Source organism: Pelobates fuscus, chromosome 1 (assembly GCF_036172605.1).
Source record: "Pelobates fuscus isolate aPelFus1 chromosome 1, aPelFus1.pri, whole genome shotgun sequence".
Classification (NCBI taxonomy): Eukaryota; Metazoa; Chordata; class Amphibia; order Anura; family Pelobatidae; genus Pelobates; species Pelobates fuscus.
In genome coordinates, this window is record NC_086317.1 from 225,867,118 (window position 1) to 225,894,992 (window position 27,875).

A 27,875-nucleotide genomic window follows, 5' to 3' on the forward strand; every position below is an offset into this window, starting at 1 on the left:
CAGTCCAAATGAGCCTGCCTGCACCCTGCCTCCATCCCTTGTGCGGTGGAACCACTGCAGTTGCTGTTATGTGGTACCTGTTGTTTTGATGGTATAACCTATGTTATGCACCCCTTCCTGTGATATCCTCTCCCTCATGGTTTCGGCGCTCAGCATGGAGTCAGAAGGCAGGATGGGAATCCCCTCGACTGCGCTCAGACTCACTAACTGAGCACCGGAGCTGCGAGGGAGAGGATATCATAGCGGGTTACCAGAAGGGGTGCACAGTGTCAGTTATACCACTGGACCACAAAGGATCTGGCTGACGAGTGGAGCCAGCACTGAACTCTTTGTAGGGTAGCAGCAGGCATGCAAACTAAGTGCAGTAAGCTGCCTGCTGCCCTGCCTGCAATTTCCACCCCTAATGGCCCCCTTGGCCAGATACTAATGAGGGCAAATGAGCATGAGCATATATCCACACAACTGGTTAAAGTGGAACTAAGAAAAACTGTCAATATTAAATACCCTGGAGGTCTACTTTACATAAACATATATTTTTGTGTAATGGTTTGGTACCAAATTTTGCTCAGTAATTTCAAATGTGTCACCACACAGTACTCATGCTCACTCAACAGCATCTAATGACCCACTGACTAGTACAGTGAAGTCGTCATTGTTCATGCATGCGCATTCCAGTCCACTCTCCTTGGGTGGGAGGTTACACAGATGTCGCACAAACTGTTCTCGTTATATTAACAATGGCTGGACTTTTTCCAGAAGACCTTGTACACATTCGTTGGGTGCATGTAAAGAGAACGTCTTAAATTACAGTGTAGGGTTCACATAACAATAGTGCCAAAACGTCTTGGTCACAAACGCACAAAATCTCAGAATTGTGTGGTCACAAAGGGGTTAATAAAGTAATGTAAATACACCGGCTTTGATCTTATGATAGCATTTTTAGACTTGAAAATGAATAAAAATAAACCTCAAGGAGTAGTCATTGGGTGCTTTGTGAAATGCATGCTTTATAGTCTATTGGAAAAGAATGTTAAAAAACTGCCCTAGTTGCCAGTGCCCCAGCCATATGGGATTCTGTATGTGTTTCATGTGTGGGGCTTTGCCAAAAGATTGTCTAATGTTCCACAAAGCTGATTCTGTTTTGTTTTATGGACTTTCAGGTTTTGGTTTTTTTTTAAAGCGCCATCATAACATGTAACTCAAGTGTTTTCCAGATGTCACTGTAGACTGAACCAAAATAGAAAAAAAAAAAAGGAAATTTGCTTTGATGTTGCAGAACCAAATAATATGTAAAGCTAAAATAAAATGTCACACTTAGCTAAACCTGTGGCCTAAAACGTGTTTTATTTTATTAATCAACCATTTACTTATCAAATAACTGTGGATTAATACCAGCTGATATAGGCAGTGATTAGGCAGTAATGTAAACACTGATTTTTATTTTTATTCATTTTCAAGTCTGAAAATGCTATCATAAGGCAGTGTTCACATTAAAAAGCCTGCAGCAACAGGCAGTAGGCACCAGAACAACTACATTAAGCTGCAGTACTTCTGGTGACTATAGTGTCTGTAGAAGGGCAGAAACTTAATGTATGCCCGTTATTGTGTTGAGACCTGCAGCTTTGACAAACTGTTTTAGATTTTAAAAAAAATGCATTTCTAAATGCATATATATTTTTTTTTGTTTATTTTTTGTCTGTCCCATGAAATATTAATTTAACCCCTTAAGGACACATGAGAAGTGTGACATGTCATGACTCCCTTTTATTCCAGAAGTTTGGTCCTTAAGGGGTTAAAGTGCTATTTTACTAAATATAATATCCCAGAAAAAGTGAATTCAAAAGGACTTTATAAGTAAAATATTTGCTTTCATTAGTTCAGTGTAAAACACCCATAAATTAAAGGACCACTATAGGCACCCAGACCATTTCAGCTCAATGACGTGGTCTGGGTGCCAGGCCCCTCTAGTTTTAACCCTGCAGCTGAAAACATAGCAGTTTCAAAGAAACTGCTACGTTTACACTGTAGGGTTAATCCAATCTCACTGACAGCCACTAGAGGCCGCTTCCGCGATTCTCACTGTGAAAATCATGGACGTAATGCTTTCCTATGGGCGTTTTTAATGCGTGCGCGGCTCTGGCCGCGCATGCACATTTGACTTCACTCGGGAACCAATATCGGAGGGGGAGGAGAGGTCACCAGCGCAGAGGGAGCACGGCGCTGGATAAAGGTAAGTGGCTGAAGGGGTTTTAACCCCTGCAGCCCAGTGGGAGGAGGACCATGATGGTGGAGGGACCTAATGACCCTATGGTGCCAGGAAAACGAGTTTGTTTTCCTGGCACTATAGTGGCCCTTTAAGTCGACGTTTCAGTCCACCAACAGATTTTTTCAAAACTATCTATCTACTTAAAGGAACACTCCAAACACCTAAAGTACTTTATCTTACTGAAGTGCTGTATGTGTCAAGAGTGATTCCTCTTTCTTTCACTTATAAAGTGAACAGATTTCAATAGAAATTTTCCCATTTAAAAATTAATTTTGTTACACTCCCTGGCTGTCAATCAGATAGTCAATCCTATTGGTTCCTCATTGTTTAGCTCAGTGGAGCTAAATTCAAGAGGCAGGCAATTGCATAGAGAAGAATCTGCCTTGCAAAGACTACTCAATGGGCTGTATTAAGAAGTATGTGATTGGACAGCCAGAGAAAGTCTGATCTGGGGAAGATGAAGAAGACTTGCAATGACTGCAGTTTTTGCAAGCTGTTTTTAGATATACATTAAAAAAAAAAAAAAAAAAAAAAAAAAAAAAAGGATAATAAAACACATGCACATTATCATTGGGACTGCCCAGGATTTGTGCAACCGGAAGAAAGGCTGAGGAGAACCATTTTGTAGCCTGGTATTGACATGTCTGGAAGATTGAGGAAACTCTCTGGCTACCTGGAAATACCTCACAACATTGGGAGGTGTGAGATCGGGACTTAGTGGCTGAGCCCTAAGGAAATTGCCATTGATGTGACTTACCTCACTGGTGGCACCCATAACAGACCCCCCCCCCCCCCCCCCCTCCCTAACAGTTCTAATTTAGGGGTCCTGTACCACTGCTGCGATTTATTTCCTTGGTGTCCCACGTCTGGAGTTTTCTTGACTATCAATTGAGTTGTTCCTATGCAGTAATGTGGGATACAAACGAACAAAATTGGAACGGCAGGACAGGATTCCAAAAACAGGACTGTCAAAATGAGAACCATACATGGGTATTTTGAGTAAAGCAAAGTGGGCTGAACAGTGGAAAGCATTGGTGGGTGTGGTTTACATTTTAATTTCACTTGAATTTGCTGGAATGTGTCCCTGGAATTTTTTAGCAAATATTAAAACTGCAAAAAAAGCAACACAGTGGAAAAGTATACATTTTACTAATAAAGGAATAAATCGTTTGAATGCATGTCTATTAAACATGTATGAAAAAACAAAACAAAAACTATAGTCATCCCATCTAAATTTATTGTGGATATAAGGGAATGTAGTATTGGGATTCACCTGGGTCCTGCAAAGCATGCATTGCGCAGCCCGTCTTTCGCTCTACTACTGGAGCTTTATTGAGCTATGCTGAGCCACATAACTGCGTTCACTGGCTGAAAGCATCAGCAGAGCACTCTCTGACAGCGAGCGCAGTCCTGGATCGATGGTGCTTTATTCTATAGAGACATCTGGCTTCTACTGCAGGAGATAACTGGACGTAGCAAGTTGTAAACTGTACTTAAATGTATTTATTTATAAAATATTTTACCAGGATGGATACATTGAGATTTCTCTTGTTTTCAAGTATGTCTTGTGCCCACAAAACATTGCATTGATTGACTACTTACCATTGGACACCACCATGGCACTATAACCACTACAGTGGCGCTTCAAAAGTGTTTCTTTAAATACCATGACAAGAGCAATTAATAATCCATTTATACAGCTTGCTACACACATTCAACAGAAAAAGAAAGATGAAATTGTAATCAGCTGGGGCAGCCAGTTACTGGCTATTGAATCTCAGGCTAGAAATAAAAATCAGTGTCAGTTTATATCAAAGTAATAATATGCACAGTTTACTCCTTACTTTGGGGGACTTTCTCTCTGCGGTGTTCTTTGTAATTAGCACCGGGTTATCGTAGCACAGCAGCGAGTCTGGCGGAGGGATCATGGTGACCGTGTCTGGGGCAATCAAGTCAGCAGCTAACTCTTGTTTGTCAATGCGGTCGCTAGGAGCTGTTGCTAGGACAACCGGACGCCAGAAAGCTACGCATGCGCAATTATTTTTTGCAGCCGCCGTGAATGCGTGAGTCCCTGTCTCACTTTACGGTTAACTTGGGACGTCAACGTGCCGCCATCTTGGTAGAGGAGAGGTGGGGGGATGAGTTTGTAAGGGATAGCTTTGGTCTGACTCACTGCGATTGTGCAGTTGTGATATCTTGGGTTTACTTGTTAACCCTCCCAATGTCAGAGCAATGAGCAGCCATTTCAATTTCCCATTAAATGTGTCTCTTTACAAGTCTTCTTTCGCCATTTCTTGTATCCTATACGTGTAAAGCGGATACATATATATATATATATATATATATATATGTATATATGTAAACCCTTTCACGGTGTAGTTTTAAGAGAAAGCCTTGGAAAAATGCGCCACAAGAATAGTTTTATTACAGGGTTTGAAACGTATACTTTCCGACCAGACAGTGGTTGGCAGTGGCCTGACATCCACAACATGGCCGCCGTTTTGCAGACTCGCTAGCTATTGGTTGGCCTCTAGCGGTGCGACGCAGTCACGTGATTCTGGTTGCGCGCAATCCTTTGCTGGCGGTTAGTTTTGAATCTGGTGCTTGGTGAAGGGCGCCGCGAGCCGCTGATAATCCGGGGTGAGGCCGGCCGTGCAGGTAAATCATAGCGAGAGCGTGCGAGGAGGGACCGGGCGGGAGACATGCCGAGCTAATCCTCCCAGTCTGTCCGTGTACACCGAGGGTGGGAAACCTACACAACACCCGGAGAACCGCCAGTGTACACAGGACAGACATGGAAGATATATTGTCCGTCATTGACAGTAACACTGGAAGGGCGACAACATGGCAATGCAATAACTACTGCAGCTCTCAGGGAAATGTTATTGATATCGCTGCTATACATGCTGGTGAACAGAGAGATGGGGCTTGCACTATGGTAAAAGGGACACCATAAGCACTGGAGTGTCTGGACCCCATCAATGTCAATCTGTTTATAATTACAATAATTTATACAGTGCCAACGTTATAGTCCATAGTGCTGCCCAATAGTAAAACAAGTCTATAAAAACAACAGGTTGACACACGGGGACAGTGGGTGAAGATGGCCCGCTCAAACCAATTTACAATCTAGAACAAGGCTGCCCAAAAGGTAGGTCCACAGATGTGTTAAACTCCAGCTTCCATGATGCTTTGTCATTATAAAGGCTTGCTAAGCATCAAGGGAGTTGTAGTTCAACAACGGGGTTGTCCATAAGGTAGGACCCCCGCCCAAATGTTGTAGAACTAGAACTCCCTTGAAGCGTGCCTTTAAAATGCTTTGAAAATGACAAAGCATCATGGAAGCTGTAGTTTTAAAACCACTGGGGATCTACCTTTTAGGCACTATAATCTAGAATAATGTGAATTGGGTCTCTTCTCAGCGCCCACATGCTTACCCCTATTCAACCGCTTTGGCTGGGTGTGCATGGCTGACCCATCACCTGGTGACCCAAAATTGACAATAGTAATGCATAAATATTCCATGTTATCAATGGAGCTGGGAAAGTACAGGCACTGGGAAGAATCCAGGTTTATACCAAATGATTTCACATAAAGGGAACTTGTAGCTCCATAACCACATCAGCCCATTGTAGTGGTTATGGTGCCTGTATGCCACTGATGCCATCCAACAGTTCTCTGTCAAAGTTTTCAAGCATCTGTACAGGAACTGTGGATCACCCTGCTGTCTGCTGGTCCCTCATGCAGTATATTTGCTATTTGCCATTAATTGGCTGATCATTTTGTGATTATATTGTTCAGTGTCGCCTTAAAATAAGCCACATATTCCAGAGTTTCACAGTAATGTTTTAACATTAAAGGGTTAAAATGACAGGACAATACGTTGAAATGAAAAAATGTGGATGAGATGCAAAATCACAATAACAGACGATGCCGCAACAGCACGTTTTGTGATATCGTTGGTTTCAAGTAGATTCTTAATGTATATCCAGAAGTCATGTGATTGGTGTTTAAATCCTGGTGCTGGACTTCTCAATCATAGAAAATATCTCACATTACAGGTACAATAATCCGCACACAAGGTTGAACTCCTATAATCCATAAAAAAAAATGAATAGAGGATGTGGAAAGTATGAAAAAAGTGCACATTTATTGATATTAAACAAGACATAAATAAATGGCATTAAACTGTCATGGCAGCCCTCATAGGTAATTGAAGGTTTGAGCAGGCATCATACAGATGACTTGTTTTGTCCAAAAATAGCATAGATTTCCAGGAAAAAGAAACAAACTTTGCAAAAATAGGCCAAAAAAATAAAAGGAATAACAAATTGTTGCAAAACCTGCTACTGCCAGACAAAGGAGAGACCACCCACACCACTACCCGAAAAACATGGGATATAAGTACCCTTGACGCGTTTTGCACCCCCCTGGTGCTTTCACAACCTTGTGTGTGGACTATTGTACTTGTAATGTGAGATATTTAAAGTAACTGGACCACTGCACCCAGAACACTTCATTGAGATGAAGTGGTTTGAGTGACTTTAGTGATCCTTTTAAGTAGAACTCTTAATGTGATCATACATGTTTTACGTGGCATTAAACACACAAACACCATGCATTATTATAGGGCTTGGATTCTAGTAGCCAGGTGTTTGTTTGTTTCTTTCTTTCTATCTATTTTTTTTTTTTTTTAAACTAAAAAGTAATTTTTAGTGATACAAATATAATTCTTAAAAGGACACTATCATCACCAAAACAACTGCAGCCTAATGTTGTGGATCTTGCTTCTTTATCCTGTCCCTGTAGGCATTTCAAAGTAAACACTGCCTTTTCAGTTTTGTTTACATTGCTGCCTAGTAACAGCTCTAGTGACAGTCACTCAGACGGCCACTAGACATGACTCCTAATCCAGTGTTGCACAGTGTGCAGCACCTACATTCAGCATCTCCACACTCTGCATGGAGGTGCTGAAAGTTCCCCTTAGAGGTGCATTGATTCAGTGCATCTCTATGAGGAGATGCTGATTGGCGCAGTGTTTTGTTGAGCATGAGCACTAGCATCCCAATGCTTTCTTATGGGAAATCATTGGCTTGGCTGCAATCAAGATTGATCATCTCAGCAGTGGAGGCGAGGCCAGGCATGAAAAAAACAGTCATGGCTTGGGGAAAAAAGGTGAGTACTTCTTTCCCATGCGATCGGAGGGGGTCAGGTAACCTAAACACACACACTTACTGTGAGCAGGGCCATCTTTAACAAGGGGCAAAAGGGGCAGCTACCCCTTGAGCATGCAACAATTTAATCAGGGACCCGTGGCCCTTTAAAAATCCCCCGGACCAGGCCCCTTTTACTGTCGTACTCACCTTTCCACAGTTACCCCTTTTCTCTCCCAGTCAGTCACCCCCTGAAGACAGTCATCATACGCACACAGTCATGAAACATAGCTGCGCCACAAACACAGTGCACAAAGACCACAGGCAGCCCCCCATACACACACACACAACAGATTGCAAACAGTTAACGCACACACACATGGCCCCAGACACAAACATACACATGGTCACAGAGATGTACATTTGAACACAGGGACACTCACTGTCAGACTCACACTCAGACACAGTGACTGTGATCGTTATTAATGGGCAAAGGGGACTAGGGGGCCCAAGTAAAGGCAGATGCAGTGTTTACATTACAGCCTAGTGATAACTTCACTGGCCTCTCCTCGGATGGCTGTTAGAGATCCTTCCTGGGTCATGGCTGCCTAAAATGCATCCAAACATTCAGTGTCTCCTGGTTTAAACCCTATAGGGTCAGGAATACGTTTGTGTTCCTGACCCTATAGTGCTCCTTTAAACCAAGTTCTGAAATCCTATCCATTTAAATATACACTTCAAGAATTTGCAAACGATCCTCTTAAACCTGATGCTGACCTTGATGCTTAATAACTCCAGAATGCAGGGGAAGGTAAGTTTTAGTTGCCTGAAGCTGTCCCTCGTGGCTGTCTCCATCTGCTTCTGGTGGATCCTCTTCTGCTTTGTGTACTTAATCTGCCACAAGCCTCCCAATCAGTGGTGTTCTCTTGTGCTTGAGCATAACACTGATGTTTATGGCCTTATGAATTTTAGGAGAAAAAGATCAAAAAAGAACAGATTAGGAATATGGAACAGATCAAATCAGAGTAAGTGTAGGGTGACAGTTTCTTTACAGGCAAAATAATATTGTTGTTAAAATTATATGCTTATATTCATTTTGCACATGGTATGTTTATTTACACACACACATTCAGTTGTTGATATCATTTTTAGGATTTTTAGCTGTGATCATGGCACCACCTAAGAAAAAAAACAATAGAGGACAAAAAAATCGTTCTGTAAAGAATGAAAAACTGGCTTCATTCATCAAGGATTTCGACAGTGAAGGTACTTGCGTTTTTGTTTTTCACCATAGCATGTGGGTTAAAACATGGTGCAAAAGGGAAAAATTATTCTCCTTACTAATCTGCCACTGTTAGTGTTTTAAATGTTAGTGAAAGATAACATGCTCTTTGTGACACCTATTATGTTACTCATTTTCTTTTATTATTTATAAAGTGCCAGCAAGTTCCGTAGCTCTGTACAATGGGTGGACTAACAGATAAGTATTTGTGACCAGACGAGTTGGACACACAGGAACAGAGGGCCTTGAGGGCACTGCTCAATGAGCTTCATGCTAGAGGGAGTGGGGTAGAAGAGTAGGTTGCTAGGATAGTGTTCATTGAGGGCTTTGTGTTTTGATGTTGGTTTTAGGTCTGATTTAGTTCTTATACTGTGGGACCCAAATATGTTGTTAAACAGTACTAAAACAGTTTGACAAGTTACACTGGGGTGGCGCCAAGGCACCCCTGGCACCATAACCGCTACAGTTGGCTGTATTGGTTGTGATGCTCAAAGTGTTACTTTAGGCAATCAGACCACTTTGGTCTGGGTGCAGTGCCCCTGTTTTTGAAAAACAGTAATAATTCCCTGCCAGGGTTATCTACCAGACATTCACTAGATGGAATGCTGAGTAGTTAGGCAGCTTTTGGTTGCCTAAATGACAATTGACTTTCTCACGCTATGCATGAGGACATCCAGCGTCACCCAATACAATGCTTTCCTATGGGGAAAGTCCTAAAGTGAGTGGAGCACTCGCTGTGCATGTGCATTAGGTTCCCCAGTCGGCTGACGTTGGAGGAGGAAGAGCAAAGGCGGAGCCTTAACCTGCACCGAGCGACATCGGTGCTGAAATCAGGGAAGTGGCAAGAAGGGGTTTTTAACCCCTTCTGCAGCATGGGGAAGTTGGTGCAGGGGGCTCTATTGGGAGCTATAATGCCAGGAATACAACTTTGTTTTCCTTTAAGGCAATCCTTTTGAATTGTGTGAAATTGTCCCTCGATTCTAAAGCACCATTGAATTGTAGGGCAGCTCATTGGGTAGTTTTTATACTCTACTCTTATTACCGTTGTTTAAAAGATTAATAATCTTCAGATCTATGCAATTTTGAACATGCTATATAGTTTAATCCCTTTTTTCTTTCAGTCAAGATCAGAGTTGAAGAATTAAAAGGTACTGTGGTGAACACACTGAAAGAAGTGGATAGCCTGTACAATTTTGAAATAATCAAATTACCTATGGCCTTACGAGAGATGTGCTGGCTGGATTTTTTTGGTAAGTATATTTTTGATCCCTTTCCTGGGTACTTGCTGCGCTCCGATGCTCCCTGGTGGTGCAATGATTCACTTCTAGCTTCTGCAGAAGGCTGAAGCAGCAGTGGCCAACATCTATTGGATTAGAGTAACAGCTGACTGCTCTCAGATAACAAAATTTATATTAGCCAGCTCGGAACTCTAGTTCTGGGCTGGCTGATGACACCCATATGATGATGGTATTTTGCTAAGAAGGCTACAGGACTACAGCTGAAAAGCTTCATGCAAAAAATCTATTGTATCAAAAATACTAGTATGAACCAGACACTAAAATGTCCTGGAAGGGCAAGTGTTTGAATAGGTTATTTTTTTAGCCATAAATGTTTTGTGTTTTTTTGTTGTTTTGTTTTTTAACTATTTAAACATCAACAACTCTATATTTTTTTTATTGTACAGCAAAAGGTGGAAGTCAAAAAGCTTTGGAAGCAGCAGCAATGGTAAGGTCAATCAAATGAACCTCTTTTAGTGGAGCCAACAGAGCTTTGCTTACATAAGGATTACATAAGGGCGGAAGTTTCATAAACCTCTCTGATAGTTTGCTGGTCAAACACATGAATATTCTAACTGCCATATGTGAGATACAAATAATCTGAATAATAGGATGGTTGGCCTATGGGAACTACATTTGGCTGCTTTAAAACTTAAGCTTTTAATGCTGTCCATAATTGACATAAAAGTTACTCACTGCAATTATTTCTCCCATTGCATTTTGTCCTAGGATATCAAAAGTACAAAGTTATTTTTAAAAATCTCTGGAAACTGCACTAGTATTATGAATTGTATTTTTTTTTTTTTTTGAATTTGACAATTTTTATTGGTTTTTCGTATCGTCAAAGGGGTACAGAAAAAAGATTGGGGGGGGGGGGAAGAAAACATTTTTCATAATTTCAGTATGCTTGTGATTTGGGCAAGGGTACAAAAAACAATTGGGGGGGAAGGGGATAGGGGAGCCCTGTTATGGTATGAGAATGAGCTGTTCAGTTTGCAACATTGTTTATTCATATATATAAACATTGATTTAAACATTCGAACCACCTTGCGAGGTGGTACACCTTGTATTACATGCCTTTTAGTGGTTGTGTTAGTGTGTCCCTTAGTGCGTCAATGTGGCTCACATAGCGCAGTGCCTTTGCTCTCGTGCCGTCTTGTCCCAGAGGTGGGAGTTGTTAGGGTTGCGCATTCTGAGTGGTCGTGCATGTTTTTGTGTTCAATGGGCCGTAGTTCAGTGGGCCGTTGTAGGGTGGGGATGGGGGGGGGGGGGGGAGGGGAGGGGGCTTGGGGGGGGAGAAAGGCAGCGGTAACAGTTGGTGACGGCTGAGAAGGCTACGGCTGACTTGGTCGTTTGGGGATTGGCTTTCATTAGTGGCTGGTGTTAGCGTAGGGGGCGGGGGGTGATGCGCGTATTGCCTCTGGTCAAGGAGGCTTGATTGTATTATAAATTGTATTTTAATAGTTTAATATAGTTTTTATTGACCTATTTTACACTCAGGAATTATCCTTGCATATAACATTAGACTTGTACCTGAATTAAAATCCCTGACGCTCTGGACATGCAAATTTCTTGCAAAAGTAAATTAAATGGACGCATATGGGGACCTTCCATTTAAATCCATAAACCCCAGCATATCTTTCCCCCCATGTCTCCAAATAAAGGAACACTGCAAGCTTTTGTAGTGACCATGCTGTTAGGAGTGTCCAGACATCACCCCAGTGTAATTGTTTTTTTTTTTTTTCTTTATTTTTGGATGCATGAGTGAACATATCAGCTTATTTTGCCACAATAGCAGTGATAAGCTCGGTAATACAATGCAGTACAATTATGGCAGTTGAGAAATGTAAAATGTTTAAAGTATATAGGTAATAAGTGGTAGGTAGCAAAAAGCAGTACATATGTCAGGTATTACGGTTCACAAGTGATTAAGGCAAGCTATATACATTCACCTGAACATAAATATCACTGCGAGCGAGGATCATGTAACTGTTAAGTGAGCGGTGCACGTTTGTTAGGAGAGGGAAGCAAGGTGAGAAAAAACATTTAGGCTAAACTGACTAAACACGCTTAATAGTAAATTTACTTAGGCTGTCTGGATTCATGCTTCTGCGCTTAGTTCTAGTATGTTGAGTGTTCTAGCTTAGTGGACTTTACATCTGCTTGCACAGTAACAATTATATTGAATAGTGAGACATATAAAGGCTATTTGAGTGTGCAGCATGCCAGGTCAAGTGGTGTGTAAGTAATTATGTTGTCTGCTTATATACTGGTGCTGCTGGCTATTTATGCACTCTGCCTACAACGTTTTTTCTAAATGCTTGAGGCAACTATCATACTGCAAAATGGGTGTCTTCTCTAAACATGGGGCAAACAGACCAGATCAACTGAGATTCAAGAGACATTAAAAGTAATTAGTGGGACGCTTAGTTTAGGAGAGCTGACCCTTTTGTACCCAGGTATCGGCTATGGGAGATATTGTGAATCAGTCCCTGTGAGGTCAGCCTAGGCCCGATCTGGAGGCTGCGGTTACGTGCCTGTCAGTCTCGTTGAGGATGGCGGGCAGCCAAGGATGGGTCGGTTTCACCTCCTTGCTCGGTGTGAGGCCAGCATCGTTTTTCCACGGGCCTGAGGCTTGTAAAGCCCGGGCCCTTCCCCGTTTGGTCAGGTCTGGGGGCCGTGGTGATGGTTCGCCGCCGGCGGCGTGTGGGCCTCCACCTGTGTGGGAGATGCGTTGGGGCATTGCCCTTCGGGGCCTTCAGCCCGGCTGGGCTTGTGTGGGCAGTGGTTGTCTGCTGTGTCGGGTTCATGCCCAAAGGTCTCCCGGTCCCCATCCGGCTGTCGCTCTCTCGTGTCTCCTTTGCCCTCCTGCTCACTTGTGCTTGCAACTGTGCTGTAGCATGTCGAGCTTCCACCTTCACCCAGAAGTCCTCAAATAGCTTTTTCAGACGTGTGTCCAAGGATTCGTCTGGGCTAGATCGGCACTCTGGTAGCGCATGGCCGTCGTTGGGCTGAGCATCCGCCATTTTAGTGCTACTTGCGGCCTGCTGGTTTGGCACGTAGTTTGGGCTGTCATCGTCATTCGCCAGCCATGAGAGCTTAAGTGAGCCAAGAGATCGGCCACCTCTCCTTTGCTCTGCGAGGTGTAGGCCTCGATCCTCCAGCCTGGGGTCCCAGCGGGCAATCAGGTCATGTAAGGTATCCCCTTGTTCCCGAACCTCTGTAGCACAAGGTAAAGGTAGGTTGGGGTTCAATATGAAGCGGGTTCCCCTCGATTTATGCTGGTGTTTGGGTCTAGGATCGGGAGCCCACAGACATCGTGTCCCACCCCAGTGTAATTAAATTGTTTTAGAACTGTTTCAATTTACCTGGGGAAGCTACATATCTTGCATCTGGTCTTCTTTATTAGAAACCACCTGGCTTTTGTGGCAGAAGAGGACCATTTGTTGCGCAGTTGACCAGGGACTGATCAGACTACTAAAATGGTGTGACTACCTATTGTGGGACAGCGTCTATGCATTATTGGCACCATAACCACTACAATGTATTGTGCAGTGGTTATGGTGCATGGAGTGTTCCTGTAGCTCAGAACTGCATTGCTCCTGTGTGAGCATTGTTGCATTGAGAATTCGGCAAGCATAAACACATGTAATAGGTGCGTTTATACTAATTGTCCCACTGAAAACCATGATGACTCAAAATTATGCTGGGAAAACCTATAAAAGAGAACATTTGCTGTTTTGTTTTTTTCATCATTATGTTAATAAAATGTGTTGTAAATCCCCCTTGAGTAATTGTTGTTAATGGGATGTGTTCAATATTACTAAAATGTCTCTTTAAATTGAGTAACTTCTGTAGCATGAACAATGCTATGCTGCAGCTCCTTTTTTATTTGATTTTATTTAACAAGCCTATCATGAAGTACTGTGTTCACCTACTAGAAATAAAATGTGACAGTGATTAAGGTTGATGCAGCCAATTATGAACTAATATGATGTGGGTGGCTAATTTTAGCACTTATTTATTATAAAGATAATGTTCTCTGGCTCACTCATGCCAGTTCTTAAGCTTTACTGAAGATGTCCTAAAAGCTATTACAATCATGCATTACTTGTCTGAAGTAATTAGCGTTCTTCAGATAAAACTCTTATCGTTACATTGTAAAATGTTACCTTTGCCAGGCAAAGCCTATTAAACATCTATTGACTGAACTCTGCAAATTGTGATACTGGAAAATTGAGTTTCTTATTCTTAATTCTGTGTTGAAGTTAGACTGTCTTTGTATTCTGTTTTTATATATCTATACCTGTGTGTGTGTGTGTGTGTGTGTGTTTGTGTGTATATATATATATATATATATATATATATATATATATATATATATATATATATATATATATATATATATATATATATTGGTTCCAATCTTGTCAAAGGAACTGTTTAGACTGCATCCCTTGTCTCTGTTTGTGTTCATGATGGAATATTGCTTTAAATAGCTTGCAAGACAGTTTAAAAAAACACTGGATTGTTTTTCTTTTGGTCTCCTTGCATTAGGTAAATGTAGACATGGATGAAATAACCTCAAGTGTTTCCAAAACACCTTTCAAATCTGCAAAGAAAGGTCAGTACACAATTCTTTAATGCAACATTGAGAATGCTTCAGTACTCTTGCATATAAGAGACTGACAAGGTTGTTCACTAAAACGAGAAATGTTGGGAATTAACAGTGAGTTTCAAACTTACAGGAGCGCTATGGTGTCAGGAATACAAACATACTATAGCACTAAAATTGCCATTCAGGTCCCAAGCCCCCCTTGCCCTTGTTATAAAGGTGATTTTCTCACCTTTTTTCCAGAAATGTGCAGGTATGTCACGGCTGGCTCCGCCTTCTTGGCTGAGATCATCAAACTTGATGATCTCAGGCAATCCAATGCTTTCCCATAGAAAAGGTTATTGAGCGTGTGTCGCAAAATGCTGCGTTGCGCCAATCAACATCTCTATGAGGAATGTTCAGCGCCACCGTGCAGAACGTGGAGACACTGAATGTCAGTGCTTCATATTGTGCACACTGACCCATGAAGCATTTCTAGTTTCTGTCTAAGTGACTGCCAGTAGAGGTTTTCCTGGGCAGTAATGTTTCTCTGAAAAGGTAGTGTTTACATTAGAAAGCTTGCAGGGGCAGGCAGTAGACACCAGAACTACATTAAGCTGTAAAATATACATACATCAGAGGGGTGCCAGATATATGCTTTAGTTCATTGCTGGTATGGTTGTCCGGCCATCTATATAGAGAATGACAGTAAATATAAAAACAATATATGTAAACTCATATAAACTTTGACACAAAATGTAAACACAGGGATAGGACACCATTTGGAGTGGGTGTGAAAAGCATTAGAAGAAGGAGCTATTTTTTTTCCATCTGCAGAGTGAGGCTTCTATCTCTTTCAAAGCTAAATATTTGGATGAGACAGTTGTCTCTTTAAATTTGAAATTAATTTTGAATACCTGACCTTACTTTAGTAAGTAAACTAATATTGACTTTAGAAACAGAGATTAAGGTGCTGGACTAGCCAACATCAAACTCTCGGATATGGTTACCGGAGGTATAAAGGGGGGGCTTAACCCCAATAAGAATAAGCAAAAGAAAAACAAAAAACATGAGAGGGGATACACTCGTAATCAATGGGTGGAAACCACTCCCATTCACAAATACCTCCAAATGAGTGTCACATAAACATGAACAAAATAGGAACCTTTTAATAGCATAACAGACATCGTGGGAAGAGCTTGATGATGCAGATGCACTTACTTTGATTCAGAGATTATTTTTTTTGTTTGTTTGTTTTTAATCCACTCTCCTGGGTTCCCACGATGTCTGTGATTACAGCTTATACTTAATGGATCTTTGATCTATAGGGACAGCGATAGGCTGCCTTAAAGCAGCAGTCAGTTTTTCCGGTTTACCTCTGGCCTAGCTAGCCAGTCTAGGGCATATTAGGGTGTTACTCATCTACTCAAGTACCTTGGAAGTTTTGCTCTCCCCTTCTCCCTCATCCCCTATACTTCGTTTTTTCCTGTGTGTTTGGGCCCCCTTCCCCTCCCCCCTTTTATTTTTCTTGGAATATTTTCCTAATACCCTTACCCACCGCTCCTATTTTCTAATCGGGGGGAGGGGGCAGAGGGGGAGGGGGGGGGTGTATATCCTTTTGGTGGGACTGTCCTCACTGCCAGAGGGGCTTTATGGGGAGCGCTATTACTTTTGACTTTGTACGTTTTCTTTCCAGTGACTGTAGTGAGCACACCTAGCCACTAGTTGGCGCCTGTTACACCTATCATTGTGTTACCAGATAACCCCTATAATCTCTACACATCTATTACTTATGGGGTTTTATATATTTTTTTCCAATCCCCTGTATTGAGGTGTCTATAGCAATCCCAGTAAGTACTGGTATTACAGTCACTACGATACATTTGCTGGCCCTAGTGAGCTATTTTTTCTCACTGACTATCTTTTTGGGTTATTAGTCTTGTTTGGACTTGAATATACTTAGTTACCTTTAGATTTTGTACCATTGTTCCAGGACACCTATTCTGGTGGAAATTTGATCCCTAGTGTAAGGAACAAATACTATTCGCCTTTAGAGCCCTGAGACACTTATTTGTGGTATTTGATTATGTTTGAATCAGACTTTTTTAAGGGGACCCTGTGTTTTCACCTTATCACGTTTTATACACATTTAGGATGTGTAGGGGACGGGTATTTAGTATTTTTTTTCTCTGTGATTCATGCTAATAAAGTTTCCTATTTTGTTCATGTATATGTGACACTAATTTGGAGGTATTTGTGAATGGGAGTGGTTTCCACCCATTGATTGTCAGTGGATCCCCTCTCATTTTTTTTTGCTTATATTGACTTTACATAAGCCAATGTAATTCTCATCCATTTAAAAAAAAAAAAGTCACAACTCTACAATATTTATACATTTTATGAGTATTCTTTTTTTTTATAAACCTATACATTATGAATAATCGATCTAAATATTAATAGGACACTCTTAAGTACCATAACTACAACCTTCTTTTTTATTGGTCATAACCTGCTTTTGGTGCTGTCGACTGTTCCTGTGTCAAAACATTGTAAATTGTTTTTCCCATGTAGCCAGCCCCTCGCTGAGCATATTGTGGTTACAGAAATTTAGACTTCCAATATATAAAGTTTCTCTGAGTTTGGATGGTTTTCATTGGCTGGGCTTGCCAGCTGAGTTGTTCAGACAACTAATGCCATCCAGATAACAGAATTGATTTTGCTAATGTGTAAGTGTAACTTGCACAATAGCAATATGCAGAGCAAGAAGCCAGGGCACAGGAGACCCTCTCATTTAACTCAAAAGTGGTTTGACACAGACAGAAGGAATCCGTGGATTGCTAGCACAATAACCGATACAATGGCACCTCTTTAAATTATTTTCATTCAAGAATTTCACTAAAGCAAAATGGTCAGTAATTTAAAAAAGCAGCATTTTATGCGCTTAATATGGTAGTTATTTATTGTCAATTTTTTTTTTCCAGTAGTGAAAAAAGGCAAGAACGTTTTAAACGAAGATGAAGTGGAAAACAATCTTCTTAAAAGTGTATTGAGAACAAAATCCAAGGTACTTAATTGTCTAATTCTTCTTTGCATGCACATGGACTCAATGAGAGTAATTTATCATGGTAAAAACCAGTACTATTTGGGGGCAAAGTGTTAAATAAGCAGCCGTCATTATGGCAAGTCCATAGAATGTCTCACAAAATTTAGTATTCTGTAGAATGATTGTGCTGTATCTTGGCATTTTATTGCATTCTTATATTACAAAGTTCATTATCATGCCTATATATTGTTGGTAAGATCTGTTTTATTTTTATGACCAAACTACTGCTTTTCCTCAGGCAAAAATCTCTGCTAAGAAGCCTGCTGCTGCAAGAAAAACCAGAGCTTCTGCAACTAGTGTGACGAACACCAGTAAAAGGTAGGTGTTCAAAAACACAGTCAATAATTGTCTGTTCAATCAATAGATCTAACTTTGGGATCCTTTTATGAGGGATAAGGGATAGGGTGCACGGTTTTACACTATGGTTTCTCTTTTTCTTTTAAGATACCTTTGCATGTCTTGATCTTGCTACTTAGTAATATGCATAGGCTTTGATAGGCATTAGATAAGTAGTGCCTGAATGTAAACCTTTTTTTTTTCTTTCTTTTTTTTTCAGAACTAGTAAAAGGACTCGTGCAACACCCTCCACCAACAGAATAGCAGATAACACACTACTTGGATACACCCCGATGGTCACACCCAGAATTGATACCAGGTAACATATATATTTGTGTTGAATGGTATGATAGTTGTTTATTATTATAATTTATAAAGCGCCAACAGATTCCACAGCACTGTCCGTGGGTACAACAGTACATTTAACAGTAAGAGTTGAGGACCTTTTTCAATCTAGATAGCATAGTAAAGTCAAACTACTATTCTTAATAGTTAAAGGCTGGATGAGAAGTATCATTTAAAAGAAAAATAAAATAGTTAAGGTCTCCTTGAAAAGGGATTTATTCAAACTACATGTCTTTCATAGATGTGGTTTCAAGATCTTTCTGTATTTCTCCACCTGTTCTCAACCCTTTACTTAAATGGACACTATCAGGATAAGTCACTAAACTGAGAATTCTAAGTGAATATCAAGTTTAAGGTCAAAATAGCCAAACTGGAAACATTCTCTAATTCAACAATTTTTTCATGTTGGCTATTTTGGCTTTAAATTTGAAATTTACTTTGAATTCTCACTTTAGTAAATAACCCTGTTTAAGCACCAAAACAACTTTAACTTAATAGAGTGGTTTTAATATATGCATCATACCCTTCATCCTAACTTCTAGTTTCTTGGTCATTTAGGAGTTCAATCACTTTATTTATGCAGCCCTAACCACATCTCCCCTACATGTGACCTGCAAAGTCTTCCTACACATTTCCTGTAAAGAAAGTTCTAATGTGTAAACTTCCTCATTGCACAGTCTGTTTAATTTAGAATTCCTTGACTCCTGATCTGTTAAGAGTATGTTAAGAGCCAGCCTTCTGTAAAGTTCAATTAACAGAATAGAAGATAAAAACGTGTATCATAAAATGATTGTGCTGTCACATCTGAATGAAAATTAAGCCTCAACTCTCCCCCCCCCCCCCCCCCACCACCACCAACCTCATATTTTATACACTACAATTTGTTCATTAAGATAAAGTTGTTTCGGTGCTTAGAATATCCTTATAACACCTTAACGCCACCGGGAGTTGTATGCCGTCCTGCAAAAGCCAGGCTTTAACGCCACAGACATATAGTGCAAATTAAAAGATTTGTTTACATTTCGTTTTGATTAAAAAGGGGAACAATTGCCTCCATCCTTAAGGGGGTAAATTACTATTTTATGTAATTGTCTAACTTGTTCCTTTCAAGCTAATTGCATTCAAATTATGATTGAATATATAGTTTATTCATGGTACTTTTTAGATGTGTATTTTGGGAAGAGGGGTTAGCTCAAAATGTGGATAAAAAATAAAATCTGCTGAATGTATGCTATATTTATCTATAGTGAGTATCCCTATATATATATATGTGTGTGTGTCTGGGGGCAGACACTTCTCACTTTACACACCTGCAATGCACAGTGATGGAGATTTTTGATCTCTCTCACCGAGTGTATATATATATATATGTATATGTACCATCACTGTGCATTGCAGGTGTGTAAAGTGAGAAGTGTCTGCTCCCAGCAGGGATGCAGACAGATTGTTGCCAAGTAATACTAGACCACTAGGTAATGCCCTTTTTTCCTCTCCCTGGCCAGAATTAGGAAACGTGAAATGGGGGGGAAACCATAATAATGACAAAATATATAAAATTGTCCATGTCGTGCTCCCACAGAGCACGTATCCCACCCCACAAATTCCTTAAACACACATTTGCTAGAACCCCATATACCCACACGCTGCATCCCCTATACACATAAGCTGAAATTTACTGTCATTATGGTTCACCTTGTTCTTCTCCCTCCACCCCCTTTAACCCCTTAAGGACCAAACTTCTGGAATAAAAGGGAATCATGACATGTCACACATGTCATGTGTCCTTAAGGGGTTAAATTTCTAGTTAAAATACATTGGTGTGTTTTATTATTCTGTAGTGGTTATGGTAACAGGTGTCCCTGACACTCAATCTGTCAAAGAAAAAGGTTTATACGTCTAACGGCTCTTAGCCAATGAACACTGTTTAAACCTAGCAGAAGTTGGTATGTGTGACAAAACTACTTGGGGCCTGCAGCAGAGCCCTGTTCATTCGTGTGTTTCCCTTTGAATTACTGTGTTTCCCCTGGCTTGTTACTTTGGGGTCCCTAGCTTTTTGTGTGTTCTGACTGTTTTCCTGTTCGGGAGCGTTCATACGAACGGACCCCCATTCGTCTCTCGAACAGGGACCACCCCAGTGCCCCATTAGAACGTTCGCACTGGCAACATAGTGTGAAACAGCAAGGGAAGTAATTGAGTGCTTCCCTGGGTGGCCGCTATTTTGTATAAATGAACGCCAACCAGGGAAAGCATTCGTGGCCCGAAAGAAGCCGCTTCCCTTGCAGGTTTAAGCACCTGAACTGCGCAAACGAGGACGGGTCAGGGTACATGCTGCGGTGGGGACTTCTGCTGTTTGTGGGGACACTTCTGGGGACGCAGGCTTTTCTGTGCCTGGGAGACAAAGGGGCAACCTCTTTTCCTGCACTTTTGCTCCCAGACACAGAGGCTCCTGGGATGAAGAAGCCCCCTGTTGTTTTGTGGGAGATGCCCCTCGCCTGGGGGGAGGGCTTTCCCTGCTTGGGAGACAAAGGGAAGCAACCTCTTTTTCCCGCCTTTGGCTCCCAGGTGCGGAGGATCTTGGAATATGACCGGTGTCTGTTTGGGACGAAGACCCCTTGCAAGGGGGCTATGCATAAAAGCTGTGTGCACCAATAAAGATTGTCAGAGTTGTACCCTTCATCTAGTCTAGACTGATGTTTAGGAGAAGGGATTGCTGAACCACTGAATTTACTTCTATGCTGTATTTTTGATTCTTGGGAACGTAGAAATCAGTGCCCAAACTGCAAGTTATAATCACTAAACACCTAGCAATTCAAGAGGAACCAAACAAACTGGGAATTGAATACCAGCGTTTGTTACAATATGATAAGTAACCTGCTTTTTCAGACCAGAAATAGTGGAGAGCCTGACACAGAAAGCAAAGTGTTAAACCATTTGCACTGTGTGTTAATTCTGTTTGAGTATCCCATTAAAAGCATCTTCAAATTCTATCAACAAACTCATTGCAATTGGTCTGCTGTTAAGGTAATGCAAAATAAAAAAATTCTGGTTGATTACCAATATTGGCAAGTAAAATACTTAAGTAACCCGGTCTCTTTTTAATTATAATTTTTTAATTGACTTATTGAAAAATGTTTACATTTGCATGAGTTCAGTCACACAGGCAATAAAATCTAATTTATACAGCTGCCAAACAGAAATGACTAGTTGATATATGGCTTTTTCCCCCCCATATCTTTTAATAAATGCAGGAGATGGTATATTTTTAAGTGCAGTGAATTAAACCATAGCGAGATTAGAGATGTTGCAATGACAATGATATGTAGATTAATTTTGTCCTCTTTAGGGTCAAAATTGTAGAAAGGGAAATTGTAACACCACATACCACATATTTACAAACCATAAATAAAGCAAAATACATTTCTAAATATGTTTTCTCCTCTATAGAACACAGCCCCTACCCCACTCCACCAATGCACACAAACCCACATTGCCTCCCCTATACACATACAGTACATTTCTTAAGCACACCCTGCATCCCCTACACATATGCTACATTCCTCTATATTTGCTACTTAATGATTTGTTTTTTAAATTTATTTTTGTAGAATTATAGCCAACCAAGTTCTCAGCCATGGTCACAATCGCAATATACTAGGATTAGCTTCTCCTATAACTCCCATTGGACAGGAATAAACAAAACTATAAAAAAAAAAACCAGTAGTTAAACCCTACAGTTATTTACTGTTCCACACTTTCTGACAGTAGTATGTTGTATCATGAAGTTTATTTGTGAAATTTTGTTTGACTCACAGCCTCATGTTAGATTCAGTCTCAGAGAGCAGGTGGCTTAACCCACATTATTTCATGTGATTGTATATAGGTTTATTGGTTTGAGAAATATAATCTGTGTACAGTGACTTTGTGATAGATTGACAGTGACTTTATAGGATTAGCAACTGATATTGTCTTTTGTAAATATGTATTTTTTGGTGGTCTATATTGTTGAAACAGCGAGCATCTGTTTAAAATCTTGTTTGTCTTCTCCTTTTTATTAAAATTGTATGTATAATAAAGTTTGTACTTATTTATTTTCCTTTCTTGGTGATGGGCATTCCTGCCTTTTTTATGTGGCTTAGATTAGAAGTGGTACTCATCGTGTTAGGTTCATTCTTGTGCTTTGGGAGGATCTAACTGTAGTACAGTGCTGCCATGGTCCATCAGGAAAGGAAAATAAGTAAGCATGTATTTTCTTCTGTTTCCTTGTAACTGTTCATCAAGGCAGAAAAGCCACACTCAAATTTCAGTATTAAAATTTTCTTTTAGGGTGTTTAAAACACCAGGGCTTCGACCAGAGAGTGTGCAGGAAAATGTGTATAGTCTATCTGAAAATGGCAGTCCTTTGGCACCTGCAAATGATGTCTTTATTACTCTACCAACACTGGAGGGAAAGGTAAGCGTATCTCTTTTTGCCTTTTGTCATTAGGAATATAAGACCGCGTCTCCAAATTTCTTGAAAAAACAAATCCATTTGCTTGGAAGTGCCAGTCTGCAGTTTTTAGTCGCTCCAGATATTCTGATGATCTGCATGCAGTGCTGAAATTCAGCACTACATATATCCATTTAAATTCATAGAGAACACTGCAGCTGAGCGATCAAGTTCAGCTACAATGATTTTATCACTGCATCTAGTAGTGAACTGTTCCTGGAGGGTCTCCCTCCATTCCCCAATGACATTTTGATCAGTGCCAGGCTTTGTCCGTTTCGCAGCACTGCTTTCAATACAATATTTAATGGAAGAGATAGAAAGCTAACATACTGAAAATAGCCGATAGATGGCAGCAACATACCACTCTGTTTTAGCTTGGATATCCCTTTGTTAATATTTAAATTTAAAATGGGTTTAGAATTAATATTATTAGGATTAGGTTTCATATATTCATAGGGTTTGGATTAGAATTTGGGCTAGCAAGGGGAATCAATCCCTCTTCTGAAATTAGCAGAGGGAATCTTGCCAACATTATTCCTAGGGTTAGGATGGAGTTTAAAGGAGCACTCTAGTGTCAGCAACACAAACCTGTATTCCTGATCCTATAGGGTTAAAACCACCATCTAGCCACCCTGGTCCCCTCGTGCCTCCCTAAATATATAAATCTTACTTGTATTCAAGCCTGCAGTTGCTGGTTCTGACCCTGTCTGCCTTTAGTCATCATCAGAAGTGATAGCATGATCCAATCACAGTGCTTCCCCATAGGATTGGCTGAGACTGACAAAGAGGCAGATCAGGGGCAGAGCCAGCAGGATTCAAACACAGCCCTGGCCAATCAGCATCTCCTCATAGAGATGAATTGGATCAATGAATCTCTATGAGGAAAGTTCAGTGTCTGCAAGCAGAGGGAGGAGACACTGAATGTTTGGATGCATGTTAGGCAGCCATGACCCAGGAAGGATCTCTAACAGCCATCTGAGGAGTGGCTCTGAAAAGACAGTGTTTACAGCAAAAAGCCTGAAGGTAATGATTCTACTCATCAGAACAAATTCAATCAACTGTAGTTGTTCTGGTGACTATAGTGTCCCCTTAAGATTAGGGTCACATATAGAATTAGGATATGAGTTAGAATAAAAAGGTACCGTTTATTATTAGATTTGGGATTAGGATTTAGATGAGAATTAAAGGACCACTATAGTGCCAGGAAAACAAACTTGTTTTCCTGGCACTATAGGGTCATTCGGTCCCCCCCCCCCCCTCATGGCCCCTCTCCTGCTGGGCTGAAGGGGTTAAAACACCTTCAGCCACTTACTTTTCTCCAGCGTCAGGCTCCCTTGGCGCTGGTGACCTCTCCTCCTCCTGCCGACGTGAGCGCCGATTGTGCATGCGCGGCAAGAGAATCACGGAAGCGGCCTCTAGTGGCTATCCGTGAGACAGCCACCAGAACCTGGATTAATCCTCAGTGTAAACATAGCAATTTATCTAAAACTGCTATGTTTTCAGCTATAGGGTTAAAACTAGAGGGACCTGGCACCCAGACCACTTCATTGAGCTGAAGTGGTCTGGGTTCCTATAGTGGTACTTTAAAGTTTAAGGATTTAGACTAAGATTAAGATTGTTACAAAGGTATACAAATGTGGTATTATTGTACTCATATGTTACTGAGATTTTATTACAATGGTACACATGATGTGATATGTACTGATCAAGTTTACAAAATATACTGCTACATTTTTATTACATCTAAAAATTGTGGTGAACATTTTGTTTCACTCTGCCTATAGTTTGGAGAGTGATTAAATTAATAACGTTGTAAAATAGGTGTAATTCATAAGCAGACTTCTAACATTTAAACTTCCACAAACATTTTTATTAAATTTTCTTTTCTTGGCAGAATATTCGTCTTATGGCAAGTGATGTAAATAGTGTTAATTTCAACAGCGTAGACCCACAAGCAATTGAAAATATTAAACTGCTCTCGGTAAGTTTACTCCTAATTGCATTTTAAAAATATCATTTTGTGCTATTAGTCATTGTGCTGTCTAACCGTGGCACTGCAGAAGTTTGTAGACTCTACTCACATAATATTCAACTAGTGTGCCACATATATTTTATCCATCCATGATTCTGTTTGAAAACACCCTGACTCCAGCCAGGTGAGATGAGGTTGTTATGGGTCTGGAGCTATTTTTAAAGCAAGAAAGTACAGTGGAACAAACATATAGCAAAAAGTGACAAAAAAAAACCTTAACCACAACATGAAATTACAGAAAAGTCTCCACTGAAAAGGAGGTTCACTCCCATAGACTTCGGAGAAAATGTCCTTAAAGGGTCACTCCAGACCCCTGAACAATTTAAGCTTGCTGAAAACCTTTGTGTGAAGAGTGCATCCTTTTTTTTTTTTTTTTTTTTTTTTAAATTTGGCAAAAAGTGCAGAGTTCAATAGAAATTAACACTTTTATAATTAACCTGGTTACACCTCCTTAGCTGTCAAGCAGAGAACAGATAATGTAATTTCCTAGTTTGGTTAACTCAATGCAGCTGATCTCAAGAGGCAGTAATTGCCAAGAGTTTCTGACTTACAAAGAATTCTCATTGAGCTGTATTGGGCAGTCTGTGATTGAACAGCCACGTAAAGTCTGGGCAGGGTTAGAAGGGGAGAGCTTGCAAAGGCCCTAGAAAAGAGAGATGCAGGTTTTGCAAGCTGATTTTAGATACATCCCCAATGAATAAATACATAATTAGATGCATGCAAGTTTTTATTTATGGTATATCTACTAAACCGCATTTCTAAAAAAAATATTTTGTATTGAAGGGCAGTGGAGTGTCCCTTTAATTGATTTGTAATATTGTGCAGTCTCACAAAAAATAAGGGTATATTTTAGGTAAGGCCTCTGGTATCCAGTACCACATGGAGATCAGTTTATTATTGGTCTCCCAGTACTTAAGCAAAGTGACTCAATAAAGACACTTTTGTTCACTGGTTGTGTCCTTCCAAACATGTTTTTCCACTGCTTCTGGAAAGTTAAATTCTTGTTGGTACCTCTCTCCGGCTGTACCTGGTAAATGCACAGCATCTACTGCAAGGTGCAAATGTTCTTGTATATATTTGTATTTCTACCTAACGTGTGTTTGTCTCACACTCTTGTCCTTTCAGAGTCAACTGGAAAAAATTTGCAGAAGACTAAAGTGAATATTTTGATTTTATTTTTTTAACCCTATATTGCATTGTTTCCTTTTTCATTTTTTTTTATAGGAGCTGTATATAGTTTTTCTCCTTTAGTGAAATAATATACCAGGTTTTGCAATTCAGATGTGACTTGTGTTGCTGATCTGTAACTGCTTTATCTTGATATCCATATTGTTATTTCACCAATTAATAAAGTCTTTTTCTACCAGGCTAAATGTGATTATTTGTAAATTATTGCATATTGAATATGTTTGTTCTAAACAGTTTTAAGTATTTTTCCCCACTTCAACCTCCATAGTATTTCTAAGATAAATGTGGTGGTGTTGCTTGCTTGGGCTTAGTTTAGGTGACATCTCTACTTGTTTGGAGGTTGCTGGAGAGAGGAGCCGTTAGGAAGGTTTAATTACCTTGAAAAACACTCCAAGCACCATAACTACTACAGCCTGCTGCGAATGGTTTAACAATGTTGTATCTGGTTAAGCTAGGCGCTTCCTATTTGCATCTGGTGTCGCAGTGAGCTACACCAGACGGAGCAAGGCTTTTCTCATTGGCTGAGAGTGCTTTTCTGACTGCAGGGATTAGCTCAATGAAGGATTCTTGAAGGAGCTTTTGGCGCCATATTAGGCCGCGCTGGTGCCCAGCTGACCCCAGGTATGTTGTCAAACCATTTGCAAACGGCTTGATTACTTGTTCTGGGAGTACGATAGGGCACCCCATGTACCATAACCACTGCAAGTAGTCTTTTATTAATTTTTTCATCATTAGCACCACTATTTCACAGTATTTGTGCTTGTACAGCTTCTGGCAACTTCACCTGTGTGAGTGTATAATAGGAGGCTTTGGATGACACCATGGGATCTTCCATAGATAGTCTTGCACTAAAAGGTGCCATAGGCACCTCTTGCTCAATTTGAAAGATGTTTGTTCCCATTACAGTGGCCGAATGAGGAGAAATGGAGGAAGAAACGGCCAATTTCCAAAAGTGATCAATTACATGAGACATAGTAGTCCCTACTACTATGACTTTTGATTGCAACCATGGGATTTCAAAGAAATTTCAATGCTGCACATACAGAGATATATTCACTTTTGTGCTGTGAACAAGTTACACCCTCCCCCCGGCACACGTGACTTAGACAGCCTCTGTTCCGGGTTGCCTAATATTCATATCGGTGCACAAAAGACGTCTGTCTTCAATGTTCTGGTGACAGATGTTATCTGCTTCTAGTGTTCCTACAAGGGGGAACCTTTACCTAAATCTCTCATTTGAGCCCTCCTTGCCGCATCCCTTTTCCTCCTCTCTCATTTGAGCCTCTCTCTTCCTGCCTCCCTATATTTCGAATAATTCCTTTCTTTTTTTTATAAATACTCACTTCCTCCCTTGTCAAACCCCACAATACTCCCCTAGCTGGCTTCCAGAAAAGCATTAGTATAGCTCTGGGGTGCCCAAAAGGTATGTGACGAACCGCCGTCACGGAGTACCATACCCACTGCTTATTCATGTGACTTTCCCTTGCATTGTGTGTTCCCACTGTGTTTTCCCATGTATCTTTATATATTTTGTGTAATATGTCTGTTTACCGCACGGGCGCTCATACGCACGGAACCCGTGCGGCTCTCATAAGAGGACCACCCCGGTACCCCATTAGAACGTTCACAATAATTAATCAGAACGTTCACACCTGCAACTTAGGTGTGAAACCGCAAGTGAAGCAATTAATAAGCACTCCCCTGGGTGAGCATTTGTATCCTGAAGAGATGCTTCTGTTGCGGGGTCTTCGCATTGGGACTCCATGAACGGGGTCCTGAGGTTGGTGGGGACACTGTTGGGATACTCGCAGGT

The 27,875-nt window shown here is 40.7% G+C and overlaps 2 protein-coding genes across 2 annotated transcripts in view; one reads left to right on the forward strand and one right to left on the reverse strand.

The window, feature by feature from the left end:
• Nucleotides 1-4,521, reverse strand: part of DNALI1 (dynein axonemal light intermediate chain 1) — a 50,371-nt gene extending 45,850 nt beyond the window's left edge. The window contains exon 1 of the mRNA XM_063444497.1: nucleotides 4,111-4,521. Coding sequence (XP_063300567.1) covers nucleotides 4,111-4,194 — 84 coding nt within the window. The 5' untranslated portion in view covers nucleotides 4,195-4,521. The remainder of the gene's footprint in view (nucleotides 1-4,110) is intronic.
• A 307-nt stretch (nucleotides 4,522-4,828) lies between these two features.
• CDCA8 (cell division cycle associated 8) lies at nucleotides 4,829-26,247 on the forward strand. Its single transcript, XM_063444498.1, has 11 exons — nucleotides 4,829-4,924; nucleotides 8,572-8,685; nucleotides 9,823-9,951; nucleotides 10,386-10,426; nucleotides 14,536-14,602; nucleotides 17,557-17,636; nucleotides 17,914-17,993; nucleotides 18,232-18,330; nucleotides 22,680-22,806; nucleotides 24,737-24,823; nucleotides 26,000-26,247. The coding sequence occupies exons 2-11, from the start codon at nucleotides 8,589-8,591 to the stop codon at nucleotides 26,033-26,035; spliced, it is 843 nt and encodes a 280-aa protein (XP_063300568.1). The 5' UTR covers nucleotides 4,829-4,924; nucleotides 8,572-8,588; the 3' UTR covers nucleotides 26,036-26,247.
• The last annotated feature ends 1,628 nt before the right edge of the window (nucleotides 26,248-27,875 follow it).